The sequence below is a fragment of the Apodemus sylvaticus genome, chromosome 19 (genome assembly GCF_947179515.1).
Source record: "Apodemus sylvaticus chromosome 19, mApoSyl1.1, whole genome shotgun sequence".
Classification (NCBI taxonomy): domain Eukaryota; kingdom Metazoa; phylum Chordata; class Mammalia; order Rodentia; family Muridae; genus Apodemus; species Apodemus sylvaticus.
Window position 1 is genome coordinate 65,728,756 of NC_067490.1, and position 20,890 is coordinate 65,749,645.

General features: G+C 32.8%; 1 protein-coding gene and 1 long non-coding RNA gene across 4 annotated transcripts in view; both read left to right on the forward strand.

Moving 5' to 3' along the window:
- LOC127669736 (uncharacterized) overlaps positions 1-20,890 on the forward strand; it is a 388,347-nt gene that overhangs the window by 259,196 nt on the left and 108,261 nt on the right. The window lies entirely within an intron of this gene.
- Positions 8,577-15,901, forward strand: LOC127669731 (vomeronasal type-2 receptor 116-like). Of its 3 annotated transcripts, XM_052163922.1 has the most exons (6): positions 8,577-8,782; positions 10,302-10,584; positions 11,101-11,904; positions 12,718-12,942; positions 14,105-14,228; positions 14,997-15,901. In XM_052163922.1, exons 1-6 carry the CDS (start codon positions 8,577-8,579, stop codon positions 15,899-15,901), a joined length of 2,547 nt encoding a protein of 848 aa, XP_052019882.1. The 3 variants fall into 3 exon arrangements, with proteins under 3 accessions (XP_052019882.1, XP_052019883.1, XP_052019884.1); XM_052163923.1 differs by lacking the exon at positions 14,105-14,228 and having other exon boundaries at positions 12,718-12,944; positions 14,995-15,901; XM_052163924.1 differs by lacking the exon at positions 12,718-12,942.

Below are 20,890 nucleotides of genomic sequence, written 5' to 3' on the forward strand. Positions count from 1 at the left end.
AAACTGTGAGAGTAGAGTGTTGAACTTACCTGGGAGATATCATTTACTCCCTGACACATTATGGTCTCCTTTTGTCCCCAGGTTATACCTCCAATTCCAAAAAGAGGTGTGAAAATTCACAGTAAAATTACTTTGGACTAGCCAGCTCCTGTCTTAGGTAATAGACAAACAAATATACTATAATATTCACATTTCAGGAATTGTGATAAGCAAGAAAGTTCTTTAGCTTCACATTCACACCATTTCCTGTTACCCAGCCCTCGGAAGCCAGACTCAAGTATGCCTACTCCAGGAATTTTCACATCACTGATCCATGACACCCTGTGCCTTTCCCGGGACCACATCTTCCTCGCTGGTTTACAGTGAGGTGGAAAGCCAGCCTCTTTTGGTCTCTCTCTCACTTCCCTAAGCTCTCCATTCTCACTCTCAAGGAGACTACTCCATCTTGCAGTCATGAGTATGGGTGAACACTCTAGGGATGAAATGAAAGCTCTGAGAGCAGTGGTTGTTGTTTTAACATCACTGGGGACATCCCAAGGGATGCCCAGATCTCTTCAGGATACACTAGGATGTTCAGACAAGAGATTGTTTATGTCATGGAGAACAGGCTTTGCCTTCCTGTTAATGCTCTCCCTCTACTGAACAAATGCTGAAGTGCCCATCCCTGGAGACTCTCCTGGGACACAAATATTTATCACCTCCCTTTCAAAAGCCAGAGGTCTCAACCGCTAAGATTTGTCAGTGTCAGAACAATGGGAAAGTGGTGTGCTTTATTTCCAAATGTGTGAACTGTGGAGACCTGGGGCAGGATGGAGAGAAGAGCCAGCCCATCAAGTTGGCAGCAGAAGACTTGAGATGTCCACTTTCTTCCTAGGCTTTGGCTGCATGAACTTGTTAGAAGGCAGTTCCAGGGACACCTTCAGCATGTAGAGATTCAGTAATGGAGGGATGTTCTCAGGAGTCTTGCTTGGAGATGATGCATGTGGAGAGGAATCAGGAAAACAAGATTACTCAGATCTGGCACTCTGAATGAGAGATGAAAACAAAGGGTATAGTATATATCTCTGTATAACATGCTCTGTAAGTCAGGCTGTGAGATAGAGATGTTCCTAGACACTTCCCACGGTATGTTCATCCACAACTGTCAATGAATATCAAATTCTACATGTACCAAACAGCTCTTGTCTGTCTAAATATGTACAAATATGTTTTAAATTTGAATATTTTCATGGAAAATACAGATAAAATGGTAGATGTATTAAAGATTTCTAAACTAATTGAAGTGTTAAGTAGAAATACTTTCTGATAAAATTGTAGATTTTCACCAAAAGTATTTCTGATAAAATTGAAGAAATATATAGAAAAATTGTTAAAACTGAAGATATTCCTGGAAAATTATCAGATAATATGGAGGACATAGGAAACATTTCTAAACTAAATAAAGAGGAAAGTAGAAATAATTTTTGATAAAATTCAAGATTTATATGGAAAATATTAAAGAATATATTGAAGAAATATATAGAAATGTGTTAAAATAGAAGAATTTGATGGTAAATAATAATTGTAAAATAGAAAACATAGATACTATATCTTCATTAATTGACCAAGCACATAGAAGCACATAGAATCATATTTTAATAAAATTGAAAATTTTGATGAAAATATATCTGATAAAATTGAAGAATTAAAGTTGTCATGGAATATAATACAGAAAAAATCATAGAGAAAATTAAATATTTCTAAAATTAATGAAGTAGTAAGAAGAAACAATTTCTGATAAAATTAATGTTTACATGGATACCATTTCTGATAAAATTGAGATGATATATAGAAAAACATGCTAAAATTGAAGAACTTGTTGGAAAATAAGAAAGGTAAGATAGTATGAATAGGAAATATATCTTTACTAATTGACCAAGCAGATAGAAAAAACTTCCTGATAAAATTGTAGATTTTGAAAGAATATATGTTTTTTTTTAAAATAGAGAAAATATAAAGTAAAATATTTAGATAGAATATTTTCATGGAAAATATTACTGATTAAATGGTTGACTATAAAAACATTTGTAAAATAATTAAAAAGGAAGTAGAAACATTTTCTGTTAAGATTGAAAATTTACAAGGAAAAATTTTATTTTTGATAAAATTGAAGAAATATATTGAAATTTTACAAGAAATACATTGAAAATTTACAAGGAAAAATGTTACTTTTGACAAAATTGAAGAAATATATTGAAAGTGTTGAAATAGAACAATTTGTTAGAAAATAATACAGTTAAAAAACAAATATTGAAGAATTACTTTAATAAATGACGAAGCATAGAAAAATTTCTGATAACTTTGAAGGTTTTGATGGAAATATGTCTGATAAAATTAAAGAACTCTAGAAAAAAGTCTTAAAAATAGATTTTCATAGGAAATAATATAGCTAAAATGGTAGAAATAGAAACATACATTCGGGCTGGAGAGATGGCTCTGCAAGAGAAGTCTTTGGACTTCTCTTCCAAAGGTTCTGAGCTCAAATCCCAACAACCACTTGGTGGCTCACAACCATCTGTAACAAGACCTGATGCCCTCTTCTGGAGTGTCTGAAGACAGCTACAATATGCTTGCATAAAATAATAAATAAATATTTTTTTAAAAAAGAAAAAAATTCTAAATTAAAGAGTTAAGTAGAATCAATTTCTGATGAAATTGAACATTTTGATGGGAAATATTCCCAATATATTTGAAGAAAATAGATACAAAAATGATAGGATTGAAGATTTTGAAGGACAATTTTACAGATAGTATGTATTATAGATAGTACCATACCATATAGATATGGTAGATATAGTTACCACTTCTAAGCTAATTAAAGTGGTAAATAGAATCATTTTTCTGATAAAATTGAAGATTTTCATTGAAAATATTGATAAAATTTGAGAAAATTTTGGCAACAAGCATTAAAATTGTAGAATTTGTTGGAAAACAATAATTGTAAAATACTAAAAACAGAAAATATCTTCTTTAATTTGCTAAGCATATAGGAAAAAATCTAAGAATTAGATTTTGATGGAAAAATTATAGAAAATTTGTTGAAATAAAGATTTTCATGGAAAAATACAGGTAAAATGATAAATATAGAAAATGTTTCTGAACTAATGAAAGAGTTAAGTAGAAATATTTCCTGATAAAATTGAATATATCCTTTGAATATATTGCTGAAAAAATTATGAAGTACACAAAAATGTGTTAATATTGAATGTTTTAGTGGAAATATTACTTTAAAATAGAAGAAACGTATAGGAAATCGAGTTAATATTGAACTTGGTGGAAAATAATAATAGTAAAATAGTAAACATATAAATTACATCTTTACTAATTGACCAAATGCATAAAATATATTATAATAAACTGAAAGGTTTTGATGGAAAACATTTCTGATAAAATTGAAGAAATATAGAAAAAATATTAAAATTGAAGACATATCAGATAAAATTAAAGACATATTAATATGTCTAAACTAATTGAATTGGTAAATAGGAGTATTTTATGATAAATTTCAAGATTTACATGGTATTTTGGAATTGGAGAAATATATAGAAAAATATATTAAATTTGAAGAATTTGATGGAAGATAATATTTGCAAAACTGTAAACCAAGAAAATATTTCTGTAGTAACTGAACAATCACATAGAAAATATTTCTGTTATACTTGGAGATTTTGATGGAAAATATTTCTGATAAAATAGAACACATATATAGAAAGTGTTCAATTTGAAGATTTCCATGAAAAATGATACAGATAACAGGGTAGACATAGAACAAAATTCTACACTACTTAAAGAGATAATTAGAAATATATTCTGATAAAAATGAAAAATTTCAAGGAAAATATTAGTAAGATTGAGGAAATATATGGAAATATTATTAAAATTGAATACAATTTTGGAAAACAATAATGGTAAAATATGAAACATGGTAAATGTATCTTTACTAATTGAGGAAATACATAGAAAATTTTCTAATAACTAGGAATTGATGAAAAATATTTCTGATAAAATTGAAGAAATATAAAAAAAAATGTTAAAATGGAAGATTTTCATGGAAACATTTCTAAACAAATTGAAGTGGGAAAAAGAAATATTTTCTGACAAAGTTGAAGCTTTACATAGAATATATTTCTGAAAAACTGAAGAAAGACAAAGAAATATAATGTAAATCTGAAGAATTTGATGGAAAGTAACAATGGTAAAATGGTTAACATAGAAAATATTTTTTTTACTAATTGACCAAGCACATAGAAAATTTTATGGAAAAAATTGGAGATTTGGATGGAAAAATATTTGTGATAAAACTAAATACATAGAGACATTGTTAAATTGAAGCTTTTCATCTAAAATAATACAAATAAAATTGTAGATATAAAAATTATTTCTAAAATAATTAAAAAGGAAATAGGAACTATTTCTGGAGAAAACTGGATTTTTACATGTAAAATATTTTTGAGAAAGTTGAACAAATATATAGAAAAATGTTAAAATTAAAGAATTTGTTGGAAAATAATAACGTTAAAATATTAAAAATACAAACTAAATCTATTTATTTACTTTAGAAATATATCCTAAATCTACCATTTTACCTTTATTAATTTTCTAAGATTATGTTGAATTTTGACATTTTTTTCTATTTAAAGAACACTATCATCTTTAAAATGTTGGATTGTGGTCATTTTGCTATATTTCTTGCTATCCAAGGCTTGCTGTATTGGTGTATGCCTTCTTTTGAGGTATTTTGTATTATATATCCATGTCATTTGCTGATTGTATTGTTTCAAATGTTTCCTGAAAATGTTGGTCCATAAAAAAAATTCTTATTATAGTGGGTGTGGGGAGGGCATATTTTTTTTTTTTTTTTGATCCTGGTGTGGCAGTCATCTGATGGGTATCATTAGTATGTCTTTTTCCAGACCTCCAGTTCTTTATGTTTCAGATGAAGGTATGCAGAGAGGTGGCAGGATAATGGAGATCTTCCTGGGCTATCACACAGTTGAGTGAAACTTAGCTACATGCAGTGGCCTCAGAGATCAGGAAAGATGTGTGGGGCAAGTGAAGCTTATTTGTATAGGTCTGAAGTCTGACTAATGTGCAGGTGAGATCTGTGTTTCTTTTTGCTTCTGTTTTTATTTTTAGGTCGCATTCTCTTTTGTTCCATTCCATCACATTTTTAAATTCTATTTTCTTGTATTACTTCAAGCGATTTATATTTTTTCCTCTCTAAGGACTTCTACCTGCTTACCTCTGGTTTTCTGTGTGTCTCAAAAGGGGTTATTTTTATGCTCACTAAACACTTTCATCATCCTCATAATCTACAATTTTAGGTCAGAATCTTGTGCTTCATGTGTGCTTGGGTATCCAGGGTAGGAGAACTAACTGGGTTCTGAACTTGCCAACTTACATTGGCTTCTCTTGATTATGTTCTTTCATTTTTCTTTCACCACCTAGTCATTTCTGTTGTTAACTTACCTGGTCCCACAGACTGGAGCAGGCCACTTTGGAGACAGGCATTGCTGTCTCTAATTATATCAGGACTTCTAGGTCCTTAATTAGTGCAACCACTATGTGTGCCCATATCTCTGATTAAGGCAGACCTCCTGAAAGCCACTTTGGCTTTGGGGACTGGGATAGACATACTGATCTCTGATAGTTTCAGTTGGGGGCGCAGACTGTAAATACAATGTGGCTCAGGAAGGGCTTGATAGATACATTTGTTGGTTTCTGTGGGAGTCCAAAATTTTGGGGGTATCATGCCAAAGGTCTGACTTATGTTTCTAGATATGGAAGACCATCTGTTAGACATGTGGGCCGTTACATATGGGAATACACCTTACTTTCATAAGTTCAGACTCTAGAGTTCCATCAGGTGTAAATTTTATATATAATATCGAAATTATTTTTTTCTTTTTGTCATTTTGTATTCCGTTTTAGCATATTCTAGTATATGGGACAATGAAGCTTGGAAGGAAATATAGACACTATATTACAATCTGAGTTTCATGATTTAAAGGTTATAAGAGTATAACTTGGAAGAATCATCATCAGCAAGCCTGCACAGCTATGCATTTTAAGTGTTACTGAAATAATATTTCATGCCAATTATGATGCATTGTGTTAAAAATCTTATTAGTAATTAAGCTATATTTAGTTTCATTAGATTAAGTTGAAGTTTCTACATAAATCATGGCAATTATAAGTGACTAAGTTGTTCTTTATAATGAAGAAACTGAAGTTATGTTTACTCGTGCATGGATGTAAAATGGACATCACATTGCCTTTCAAATATCTGTGGGTAATGAATAAGATCTTTGCTACTGCATATCTCATTCGTGAAAGATGAAGTCTTTCTATCCATATAGAGTAATGAGTGCAGATACTCAAAACTGATTCAATACTTTGAATAAATCATATTTCATATCAAACCTTATTTCAAGTGATTGAAAAAAGCAAAAATCAGTATCTGATTAATGGGAAGCAAACAGGACAAGAAGGTTTTACTAATAAATGATATCCAATATTTAATGAAAATTCAATACCAATACTTTAGAGATTATTCTATGAAAAGAAAATGGGATAGAGGCTATGCCTATTTCTGAATAGCACAACATGGAATCAGATATCTGATTCCAAAATGAAATAAAGGGACTACAAACTGAACAGAATCTATGAAATTTTATGTGTGAGACATGAAAGAACCTTTTATTTTACATACTAATAAAGTACTTTAGGGAATATCATAAGATTGCAATGTAACAGTTTAACTTAAAGGAAAAAAAAAACAGAGACTCTCTTGATAATCAGGAATGATACAGTGGTGTGTGATGTGCCTTCTATCCACCATGTCAAGTCAATATCATGAGTTTAAGTCAGAAAGAAAAGTAATTTCAAGAAATGCTATTTGTGTTCCAAGGACATGGAGAATTTCTCTGTAGAAAACAAGATGGAGTCTCACCTCTCAAAAGTTTATTTAAGGACCTTTATGTTTGACCTATAGTCTGACTACGGTATGATATGGATCCAAGTCCAATGCTAATGTGCACAAAATTACTTCCAAAAGACTGCCACAGCCCAGGATGTAGTAGTTACAATGATGGGAAGAGTCAACCTCCATGCACATTTCCAATTCATTTGACATGATATTACCACCTAGTATACAACAAATATAGAATATCACAATCTCAAGACACTCAAATTTACAATCTATAGGTCTACAAAAATTCTAAAAAAATTATTCAAATTGACAAAGTCATAATTCAAACAAATATGAAATAAATGTTATTCATAGTAACTATGACGCTACAATAAACTACATAGCAAGATTTTATTTTAATCCAGGGACATAGCAGCCATTCCAAAAATGGAGTTAAAAATTCCACTTAATTCAGTGTGTATATTATGGGCCCAAAGTAATGTAGTTGAAAGAAATATAAATCAAATTCAATGCTCCACCTTTGTCACTCATTATAATCTAACCAATTTACATAATTTGGCATAACAGACATTGTGTTGTTGCAATGTAATCCAACACAGGACTGTTTCAAAACAAATACAGACTAGACATGGATGAAAAATATTATATGTATGCTAACATTAGCAATACAATTTTCTCTCAGAAACGACATGTAAATCCTTTCATTTCTTTGAGAAAATATATGAAATCATTCTCAAACTTCTTAATGAGGTGTGAACAAACATCAACAAAGAAATGTCTCTTCAAATGGCACTGACTGCCAGGGATTTATTATCAGGCAGTTGATAAGCATTATAACTCAGTGAAGTTCTGTAAAAATATAGATATTGGACAGAATGAATATTGAATCTGTATAAATCCATGCATTTTTGGATTTTGTTTAATGACATATTCTCTAGATGACAGGAATCACAGGAATTTTGAAGACATTTTTTAAACATGACTAGCATAAAATAGTATATAACCAACAGTGGGAATGATCAACTCCTGGCTCAATATTTCATGTGAGGCTGTGCTTTCCTACAGTAGACAATGGATGACATAATGTCCCATGATTCTTCTCAAATTGTGAATGATTTAGAACTTTTATGACCTTCCAAACTCTTGTCTATGGAAGTTGTTGAAATCCAATGTTTTTTTCCATATGGCCGTTGACACATATTCTGGGCCAAGCTGCCCAGGAGAAGATTGTCCTAGGGAATTATGCCATGCATATGAATGAAATCATGGCACCTGAGGATGGAGAACATAATTTCCAAAACATGTTTTTAGAAATATAAATGACATCATGGCACCTAAGGATGGACAACATGATGTCCAAAACATGTTTTCATAAATGTCTTGATCAAAAGTTTTTAGACCTCAGATGTAGAGCTTGAGGACAGAAATTTCTCAATATATCCAGGGAGCATGACATACGATGAATGGAAATGAACTGTGACTATAAATAAGCGGATCTCTAGACATCACTAGCCTTAAAACAGACACTTAGTTATAAATGTCTGTGTGATGTTTGTCTGCATAAGAAACGGTTTTCATAACTGCTCCATCACAGAGCCTGGCAGACATGAAGAAGCTGTGTGCTTTCACTACTTCGTTTTTGCTTCTGAAGTTTTCTCTCATCTTGTGCTGTTTGACAGAACCCACTTGCTTTTGGAGGATAAAGAATAGTGAAGATAATGATGTAGATTTCAGAAATGATCATGGTTATTACCTTTGGACACAAGAGGGACCTATTGAAGACAATTTGTATAATAAAATGATTGATTTTAGGTAAGTCATTAACTTTATTTCCTGCATCAATGTCATAAATAGGAAATATTTAGCTGTGTACACAAACTGTGTGGTTCTGTCCTGTTCCCCTGTAACTTTAGAAACCACTGAAAATTAATTATTACACCAATCATTATTTTAATAGTCTCAAATGTGTCACTGTTTACTTCAGCTTTAATATATTGGGTTGCAGTTCTCAGTGCTGGAAAATTAATATTGATTCTCCCTGTTGAGTTTTTGTCCCACCGAGATTTGATCTCGGATTGCTGGATTCAGAGCCCAGAGTATATTGAATGATGTCTCTTCATCTGCCATAAATTCACAATTCTTACCTTTATAAAGAGTTCAAATATAAGAGACTGCCTCCCTACCTATATTCAATTGCCTGCCAGTGATTCCTGTATGACCATACATCTAAATGCCTTCATAAAATGGTTATATAATTTGGGTCTCCAGCAGTTGGGCATACATTGATTCATTGAAGTATTTGTGTATATGTTGGTCTACTATACATGATTACAAGTATAACATTAAATAAAAGATTGTGAATATACATATCATTTGCTTTATAAAATAGTCCTTAAATGAGCACCTCCTGAAATTCTGGATTTGAAGCTGAATATGAGAAAAGACTGCCCAGCTTCATATTCTATTACCAAAATTATCCTTTGGTCCAATTGCACAAATGCTCAGAAACATATTGGGCTTATTGTCAGGATCAGATGGTCAACAACATCTGATCCTGTTTTCTGTTAACAATTGAATAAATGTAGTATTGGAGAAAATCTAGGAAAATAAACGTACTTCATTTTTAGAAGAACATGTCCTCAATGCCTGAGATGTTGCCATTTGTGGTCAATTTTTGAGAAGGTGACAATATCTTTCTTATTAGTTCAGGTTATAACATTTTATGCTCTTTTCCTATGCTTAATTTCCAAATAATATCTTGTATGTTTTGAAACAATTTAATTCTCAATATTAGATAAAGGATCCTCAGGAATAGATATTATTAAGTATAAATTAATGATATTTTCAGGGTATGAAATTATAGAAATATAAAAGTTAAACACCTTTTTTGAAGTATTATTTAGTTCTCAAAATATGCAATGTTATTAAGATGTTTGATGTATAAAACGGCCTTTAATAAAAAAATAAGGAGAATATGTTTGATATTTTATATGTTGTTTAAGAAATATATTTTTTAAAATGTATCCATTGAATTACATATCCAAGATTATTTTACCGTGTCTCATTCAATAGGACAGTAATCTAGTTAAAGGATGGCATTGAGAGATAGAACAAACTACTTATCAAATTACATGGATACAAAACTATTCATATCATAGTGCCCTATGCCTAAGAATTCTTTAATTGTATTCAGCTTAAAGATCCCTCATTCATGAATCTTATTTCAAGACATTTATATAGAAATTTAGCATGTGTCATAGTACAAACTTTACTGCAAATGAAGTTTTAAGTTTCCAATATCTCGCTTAAACATCACTATGCCTTGTTTTAGAATACCAGCAGGTTGTTACGAGTTTTTCCTGGTAATGTTTTTTGCTACTGATGAGATCAGTGAGAATCCTTATCTTTTACCCAATATGTCTTTGATGTTCACCATCACTGTTGAATTAATTCAAGATACATTGGGACTTCTAGAGAGAGCATATGAACAACAAAGCAAAGGGGAGTACTTTACTAATTATATCTGTGAAAAATATATAATTTGTGGTATAGACATTACTGGGCCATCATGGAAAACATCTGCCAAACTGGCATTTCATTCTAGGTCTCCACAGGTAAGAATGTTTGACATTAAATGAATCAACAATATTAAATTCCATTTACATGGGTCAACAAGAAAACTTTGACAGCATGACACATTTATGAGTGTGCTACTTTTCTCTCTCTCTCACAGACACACACACACTGTAAATATATAAATATATATATATATATATATATATATATACAATCACTGTACTTTTACATCACTATATATCACTGTATGTACATATATATGTATGTACACATATATATGTTACTTAACATATATGTGTGTGTGTGTGTGTTAAGAAGTTAAATAATCAGATCATATATGTACTGAATAACAGGCAAGCCTCTGTTCTAGGAAATTCAGACTTGTCAGAAATAGTCTAGAATCTAAAAGCAATAATACATGATATTTAGAGTATATTCGTACCATCCTTATTAGGAGTTCAGAAATATGAGCAACATTATTTGTATATAAATCCAAACATTCTAATAATCATATTCCTCATGTGGTTGTTTCATGCTCTCTTCTAACACTTTAGGTTTTCTTTGGACCATTTAATCCTAACCTAAGTGACCATGACCAGTTCCCCTATGTCCTTCAGGTAGCCACCAAGGATACATACTTAGCCCATGGCATGGTTTCCTTGATGCTTCATTTTAGATGGACTTGGATAGGAGTGGTCATCTCAGATAATGACCAGGGCATTCAGTTTCTCTCAGATTTAAGAGAAGAAATGCAAAGGCATGAGATCTGTTTGGCTTTTGTGAATGTGATCCCAGAAACCATGCAGATATACATGACAAAGTCTACAATATATGATAAACAGATTATGACATCTACAGCAAAGGTGGTTATCATTTATGGTGAAATGAACTCCACTTTAGAAGTCAGCTTTAGAAGATGGTTATATTTAGCAGCTCAGAGAATCTGGATCACAACTTCGCAATGGGATGTTATCACAAATAAAAAGGATTTCAGCCTTGATTTCTTCCATGGGACTATCATTTTTGCACACCACAGAGGTGAGATGCCTAAATTTAGGAATTTTATGCAAACTATGGACACTGACAAATACCCAGTAAACATTTCTGAGTCTATATTGGGGTGGAATTATTTTAATTGTTCAATATCTAAGAACAGAAATATAATGGAACATTTTAAATTCAACTACACATTGGAATGGACAGCAATGCACAAATATGACATGGCCCTGAGTGAAGAAGGTTACAATTTGTATAATGCTGTGTATGCTGTGGCCCACACCTACCATGAACTCATTCTTCAACAAGTAGAGTCTCAAATACCAGCAGAATACAAAGGAATATTTCCTGACTGTCAGCAGGTGAAGTCTCTGACATTTCATTATGCTTAACTATATCAATATGATCTTTTAAATGGACCCCGAGACACACATATACATTGTTAGAAATTATTCTCCCAGTGGAAAGATTTTTCCACTGCAAAAGCCCCTAATTGATGTTTTACAAGGATGAATATCATGCACAAGTGAAACATTAAATAGAAAACAATTTTTTTTATGATATCAGTGAGTTTTGTGAAAACATGTCTCAACACTTCACCAATAATTTCTAAAGTTAAAATAGGAGCCAAAGTTTTTATAATAAAATCTTTAAGTGATGACTAGACTAGAATATTTATCTGAGGAGTAATTTATCCAGAGTCAGTACATGTGCTCTAACTAATAGTTACTCATTTAAATTAACAATGATTAACAAAATCACAAATGATTAAAACTATATGTTATTAAGTTTTACTTTATCTCATAAGTGAAAGACCAACAGACATTCTTTATTTTCACACACATTCAGAATTCCCCTTCATTTGCACACACGTGGCTTTTCAAAAATGTATTTTTGACTAACATGAAAACAGACGCACACTCACACACATTCACACACACCATGTTACTTGTTATATGCTAATCATGTTTTTCTAGCACATTTACCATCAAACATTAACATGGAACATTATATAAATTTTCAGTGTCAATGAAGTATATTGTATTTTACTACACAGGTTTACTACAATACATCTGTATTTTGTGAAAGTCATTGAGGAATTAGAGGAAATTCACAATTTTACTTTCCCTTTATTAATACATTTATGTAAGCATCTAATGGTGCATCTCATTTAGGTGTCTTCCTTGCTGAAGACCAGGGTGTTTACTAACCCTGTTGGAGAACTGGTGAACATGAATCATAGGGAAAATCAGTGTGCAGAGTATGACATTTTCCTCATTTGGAATTTTCCACAAGGATTTGGATTAAAAGTGAAAATAGGAAGCTATTTTCCTTGCTTCACACAGATGCAACAACTTCACATATTTGAAGATGTGGAATGGGCCCCAGGAGGAACTCCGGTGCATATACCACAAATTTTCAAGGTATCTATATTTTTAATATGAGGTGCTGAAATAATATATCTGTGGTTAAAACCAGTGGCTACTCTTGCAAAAGACAATGCTTAGTTACAAGAACCAAAATCTAGTACCTCTAAACTCCATGTAAATCTTGTCATAGAGATCAAAGGCCTCTGAATTCCATGTTCAGTTACACCCATATGCCTATTCACCACACACTATAGAAATATATATAAATATATTATATATAAATTTATATATAAATTTTGATATATATATATATATATATATATATATATATATATATATATATATATATATATATATATATATAATGAAAATATTGTAAGTATATGTATACCACGGATTTTTTTTTATTTTGTGAGAACATATTTATAGCCTAATTAAGTATAGCATGTATTCATTAACAGAAATCTTCATCCTGATTCAAGGTACATATAATATTGGTTATTTCATTTACTTACATTTCATGTTATCCCACTACCCCATTTCCTGGTGTCCCCTCTTCTGTGAGGTATTGACTTATGTGGCATCTCTGCTCAGGGAGCTACTTGGTCCTGTGCAGGCACAATGTCCTATTATAGGGGAATGATAGAGTGATGAGGCAGGAGTCTCATAAATGAAGGGGAAGGGGTGAAGGGATAGGAGATTCAAATTTTTGTTTTAAACTTCATTTATTTTAAGACAGTCTTATATAACACTTCATACTCATCAACCAACTCTTGCTTGATTTACCCTACCTTCTTTCCCCATACACCTCAGTTTTCTGATTTTTTAATTTGTAAATCATGAGAGAAAATCTGATGCTACATAAGCATTCCTTTTGGATTAATCAATTTAGAAAGGAAATATTTTAAATTGCCACAACTTGAAAGTTACATATATAATTTTAAATGATGTAGAAAATATTGTGTGACATTCCCTCCCCTGCAGGAAATTACATAGCAATATTGTGCCTGAAATCATTAGGAAATACTGGTTAAAAGAGGAATATTTATAGCCATATTTGTTAATGTCTCATATATCAATCTATGGGTCATTATATATATTATGTATAAATGAACTACACACATACACAGACACACACATACACACACACTGTCTCTCACACATATTATATAATATTTATATATTGTCTCAGGTTCCTTCCTCCTTGTGTAGTGTGCCATGTACTGCTGGATTTAGGAAAGTTCATCAGAATGAAACGGCAGAGTGCTGCTTTGATTGTGTTCAGTGCCCAGAAAATGAGGTTTCCAATGGAACAGGTACATGCTTGCATGTAGAAAGAAATGCTGAATTTGAATCCTTCTCTTTCCAAACTAGAACTATGATATGGCCTACATGGAAAATGGAGATCTAAAGTTTCCGTGATTCAGAACTTAATTAGTTAAATAATGTCAACTTCTTTTGGACCTAGTGAGTAACCTGCAATATCTTCAACAAACAATTTATTTCTCTCACAATATGTTGGTTACTGATTTTATACTATGAAGAACACATTTAGGAGGATATGCAGTGTGCCAGTTTTTAAAGACAAATTATGAGGCATAGAGAGTCAAGAATGAAAAATTTCCTTTAGGCAAACATTATTTGCAAGAAGAATTGTATGTTCTGGTTCCTATGTACAGATATAGACATATGGCACAACCCATAAGGCAAACAAAGTACACAATGCATTTCATCAACTGAGATCAATAATTTTATGTACACACTACCCTTGTCGGTGAACAGTGATTTTATGGTTTGAAAAATTTAAACATCTGAGATCATGCATATTATAATATATCATATTTTTATTTTTTTGTTTGATGCATAATTTTTCCATTCCACTCCCTATTATGGTGTTTTGTTTCACCACCAAACATAGGTAAATACAGAGCAATATTAAGTCAGTGGTCCCTTCAGCAAGAAGGAATGGATGAGATGCTCAGTACCCAATTATTTATTGATATATCATCTGAAAAATACAAATATATAATTATTAACTAGATAATTATTATTTATTATGAGGTTTTATTGTTTTTTGCCATCAGATATGGAACAATGTGTGAGGTGTCCAGATGATAACTATGCCAACTTGGAGCAAACCCACTGCCTCCAAAGGGCTGTGTCATTTCTGGCTTATGAAGATCCATTGGGGCTTGCTCTCGGCTCCACTGCTCTGTCCTTCTCAGTGATCACAATTCTAGTATTCTTCACTTTTATAAAGTACAAGGATGCTCCTATCGTGAAGGCCAATAATCTCATTCTCAGCTACATCCTGCTCATCTCTCTATTTTTCTGTTTTCTCTGCTCATTGCTTTTCATTGGACATCCCGACCAGGCCACCTGCATCCTGCAACAGACCACATTTGGGATATTTTTCACTGTGGCTGTTTCTACAGTGTTGGCCAAAACAATAACTGTGGTCATGGCTTTCAAGATCACTACTCCAGGAAGCAGAATGAGAGGGGTGCTGACATCAGGGGCACCAAACTTGGTCATTCCCATTTGTACCCTGATCCAACTTGTATTGTGTGGAATCTGGTTGGTAACATCTCCTCCATTTATTGACAGGGATATACAATCTGAACATGGGAAGACTGTCATTATTTGCAACAAAGGCTCAGTCATTGCCTTCCATGTTGTTCTGGGATATTTGGGTTCCTTGGCTCTGGGGAGCTTCATTGTGGCTTTCCTGTCTAGGAACCTTCCTGACAGATTCAATGAAGCCAAGTACCTAACTTTCAGCATGCTGGTGTTCTGCAGTGTCTGGATCACCTTCCTTCCTGTCTACCACAGCACCAGAGGGAAGATCATGGTAGTTGTGGAGGTCTTTTCCATCTTGTCTTCTAGTGCAGGGTTGCTAGGGTGTATTTTTGTCCCAAAGTGTTATGTTATTTTAGTTAGACCAGATTCAAATAGTACACAGAAGTACAAAGATGAAGTGCTCCATTGATACTTTCATAGTATGAAAATTTTAGATGATAGTGATCATATTTTTTCTTTGTCTTAACATAATCAGCACTTAATCATATAAAAATTATAAAAAATAAACAAATTAGAACTTATATAGGAGAACACTGTCATATCAATTACCAAAGTTTTGTGGAAAATGATTTCATTCATAAATACACAACCCTGAAGATATTGAGAACTGGGAATCTCAACTGAGGAATGGTTTCCCTCACTTTGAGCTGTGTTTGTGTGTGTGTGTGTGTGTGTGTGTGTGTGTGTATGTGTGTGTGTGTGTGTGTGTGTGTAAGCCATGTACTTATTAAATGATTAATATAAGGTGATGGTACTGACTCTGGACGAGCACATTCTAAGTGAATTGTTCATGAAGTTATAAGAAAGAGGACTGCAGACAACATAAACATTGAAACAGTAATTAATCTTATTGCACATTCTTTCATAAAGTGCCTACATCCAATTTCACGCCTTGGCTATATTGAATATTCTGTGACCAAGGTACATAAGCAAATAAAAAACTTTTCATACATGTGTCCTTTGATCATTTTTTTTACAGCAACAAAATCTAAGACATCATATTAATGGTATATTGCCTCTGTTTGAATTTGAAATATCATAGATTCCTGATGCAATAAAAGGCACTTACTTGAAGAGAAAAACAAGGGTGAATATTAGCAGAGTATGAAACACAGTGACAGTATTGCATATGATATCACAGAATTGCTGGACTTTGGAATAGCTTTAAAATATACTAGAAAAATATTAAGACTATCAAATAACATACAAAGAAGGAAATAACTTAAGAAAAGGACAATGTGATTCAGATAGTGCCTGCAACATTATTGTCTGGATAAATTTATGTGAAACAACACAATTTTATTATGAAATGAAAGTGATTCATTAAGTGAGAAAAATCACTAATGAAAGTGAACCCCACTAAACCTTTACCACAGTGAAGTCAGTCAAATTGATGAACATATAAATCATTCTAGATGAATTGTTTCATCATAAATGTTATAAAAGTATGATTACTAAAGATTACTTCCATTTAATATTACACACACAAACATACACATATAAACACATATACATTAATATTTAATTACATCATGTGTTGTAGATCAGTCTCTTTTTTCTCTCAAAATACTGTTCACAGCTTTATTTTTTAAATATTATTTGGTTGCTTATTTTTGACATTGTCATATAATTTGCTTTTTGTTTATCTTTCCAGTCTCCAAATCATACTTTCTATCAGTCCCTGCACTCCTAAAATGCACTTGGACACTTACCTAATTAATTTTTACTGAATGTATGCATTTTTGCATTAACACACACATAAACACACACACATACATATGTATATATGTATATATATATATATATATACATATATATATATATGTATATATATGAAACTGTGTAAAATTGCATTTATTTTTGTTCTGATGTTGTCCCATAGCAGTAAATTCAATCTTAATGACATTATGCTATACTTAAAAATCAGGGTCTTGATCATCCAACATCAGAGAGCTCTCCTTCTGTAGTATATAGGAACAAATACAAATAGCCATAGGCAGTCAATTTTTAGAATGTGAAAGAATTTGGGACACACATTCAAAACTGGGAAGTCTCCATCAAATCCCCTGCCTCAGGACCCAGCAAACACTGGTGAAGTGTAGGTAGTATTATCCTTGTCAGAGGGGATTGAGAACACCCACCATGGAAAACAGGACTTCAAAACAAGAAAGATAGATGTACATGTGAAATTGCGGGGAATGTGGCAGCATGTACAGGGCCTGCATGGTTCTGTTCAAAGTGGGGTCTCAATCTCGAGAGGGGAATGGAACTGCACTCCATTCCAATCCAGTTGACAGCCATTTACATAAAAATATTAATTGTTTTTCATAATATGAAAAGCTCTATGAATTGAAGGATGACAACATGCTTTGGAATCTATCCCATGAAGTTGAGGATGAAATTATATGTGTAGAAATCATTTTCTAGAAACAATGGCCACCATACGAAAGAAAAAGTAGACATAAAGTTCACGTCAATATTAAAAATTATTTAACATACTTTCCTTCAGGTATGATTTACAAAATTCTCTTTTTTCAAAAGATGTGCACAACAATAGGAGATTCACGGGGTATTCAAGCAATCTGAAGCACAAACATTTTGCCCAGCATCAGTTGGAAAACAGAAAAAACAACAACAACAACAATAAAAAAAAAAACCAACAACAACTCAAAGACATTGTTGGCAGTTCTTGGTTTCATAATGCTTTCCAGGACATTTATATTTGTCTGCTTTTTGTGTTAATTTTTTGCCATTTTCTGTTTTCTGTTTTGTTTTGTTTTTAACCTCAAAGTTCCTTTTTAAGTATGCACTCCCTGAAGGAGCAACCAGGCACCATCTGGTTCACAGACACAATCTGGGGCAAAGCACACTAGGGCTGCAAGGGCATCCAAGAGGAGGCCATCACATCAACAATCTGCAACAGGGGAAAGCCATCCATCCAGTGTTTCAGAAATAGTCCCAGAGCATCTCAGTAGGCTCAAACACCAGCCAGAGACAAGTTCAACTAACTCCAGAGAACAAGATGGCAAAGGGCAAACACAGGAATGGTACTAACAAAAATCTAGGCAATATAGCAGTATTTGAACCAAACTCTCCAACATGAGCAAGTCTTGGTTATGCCAACACATGAGAGAAACAAGATTTGGATTTAAAATCACTGGTCATGATGCTGCTAGAAGAACACAAAAAGGACATAAATGAATCTCTTAAAGAAATACAGGGGAACATGAATAAACTAGAAATCAGTATAATAACAACACAAAAATCACTTAAAGAAATGCAGGAGAATAAGGCTCAAGAGATAGAAGCCAATAAAGAAGAAATGCAAATAAATAAATAAATAAATAAATAAATAAATAAATAAATAAATAAAAATAAAAAAACCCAAAAAACCCTAAAGAAATGCAGGAAAACTTGAGTCAACAGGCAGAAGTCATGATAGAGGAAACACAAAAATCTCTTAAAGAATTACAGGAAAACACAAACAAACAAATGATGGAACTAGGCAAAACCATCCTGGATCTAAAAACAGAAGTAGAAACAACTAAGAAATCACAAAGGGAGACAACTTTGGAGATAGAAAATCTTGAGAAGAAATCAGGGGCCATAGATGCAAATATAAACAACAGAATACAAGAGATGGAAGAATGAATCTCAGATGCTGAAGATACCATAGAAACCATTGACTCAACAGTCAAAGAAAATGCAAAATGCAAAATGCTTGTATGCCAGAACATCCAGGAAATCCAGGATACAATGAGAAGACCAAACCTAAGGATTATAGGTATAGATGAGAGTGCAGATTTACAACTGAAAGGGCCAGCAAATATCTTCAACAAAATTATGGAAGAAAACACCCCCAACTTAAAGAGAGAGATGCCAGTGAATATACAAGAAGCCTACAGAACTCCAAGCAGACTGGACCTGAGCAGAAATACCTCTCCTCACATAATATTCAAAACCCCAAGTATACTAAACAAAGAAAGAATATTGGAGGCAGGAAGAGAAAAAGGCCAAGTAACATATAAAGGAAGACCTATCAGAATCACACCAGATTTCTCACCAGAGACCATGAAAGTTAGAAGATCCTGGGCAGATCTCATGCAGACTGTTAAGAGAACACAAATGTCAGCCAAGACTACTATACCCAGCAAAACTCTCATTCACCATAGATGGAAAAAGCAAGATATTCCATGACAAAACCAAATTTACACAATATCTTTCCACAATCCCAGATCTGCAAAGAATACTAGGAGGAAAACTCCAATACTAGGAGAAAAACTACACCCTAACACAATAATTGTGGGGGACATCAACACTCCACTCTCCTCAATGGACCGATCGGGAAAACAGAAACTAAACAGGGACACAGTAAAACTAATTGAAGCTTTGGAACAATTGGATTTGATTGATATTTATAGAACATTTCACCCTAAAGCAAAAGAATATAACTTTTTCTCACCACCTCATGGTACCATCTCCAAAATCGACCATATAATTGATCACAAGACAGCCCTCAACAAATATAAGATCGAACTAACCCCATGCCTCCTCTCAGATCACTATGGTGTAAGAGTGGTTTTTCAATAGCAAAAAGAAAAAAGAAAAAAAAAAAAAAAAACCAGAGAGCCAACATACACATGGAGGTTGAAAAATACTCTACTTAATGACACCTTGGCCAAAGAAGAAATAAAGAAAGAAATCAGAGACTTTTTTAGAATTTAATGAAAATGAAGACACAACATACCCAAATCTTTGGGACACAATGAAAGAAGTGCTAAGAGGAAAACTCATATCCCTGAGTGTCTCCAAAAAGAAAATGGAGAGAGCATACAATAGCAGGTTAACTACACACCTGAAAGCCCTGGAACCAAAAGAAGCCAATTCACCCAGGAGGAGTAGAAGACAGGAAATCATCAAACTCAGGGCTGAAATCAATCAAGTGGAAACAAAGAGAACCATACAAAGAATCAACGAATCCAGAAACAGGTTCTTTGAGAAAATCAACAAGATAGATAAACCCTTAGCCAGACAGACCAAAGGACACAGAGAAAGTATCAAATTAACAAAATTAGAAATGAAAAGGGGATATAACAACAGAAACTGAGGAAATTCAAAAAATCATCAGATCCTACTACAAGAGCCTATACTCTACACAACTGGAGAATCTGGATGAAATGGACAATTCCCTTGACAGATACCAAATAGCAAAATTAAATCAGGACCAAATAGATCATCTAAACAGTCCCATAACCCCTAAAGAAATAGAAGGGGTCATAGAAAGTCTTCCAACCAAAAAAAGCACCTGACCAGATGGTTTTAGTGCAGAATTCTATCAGACCTTCAAAGAAGACCTAACACCAATACTCTTCAAACTATTCCACAATAACAGAAGGAA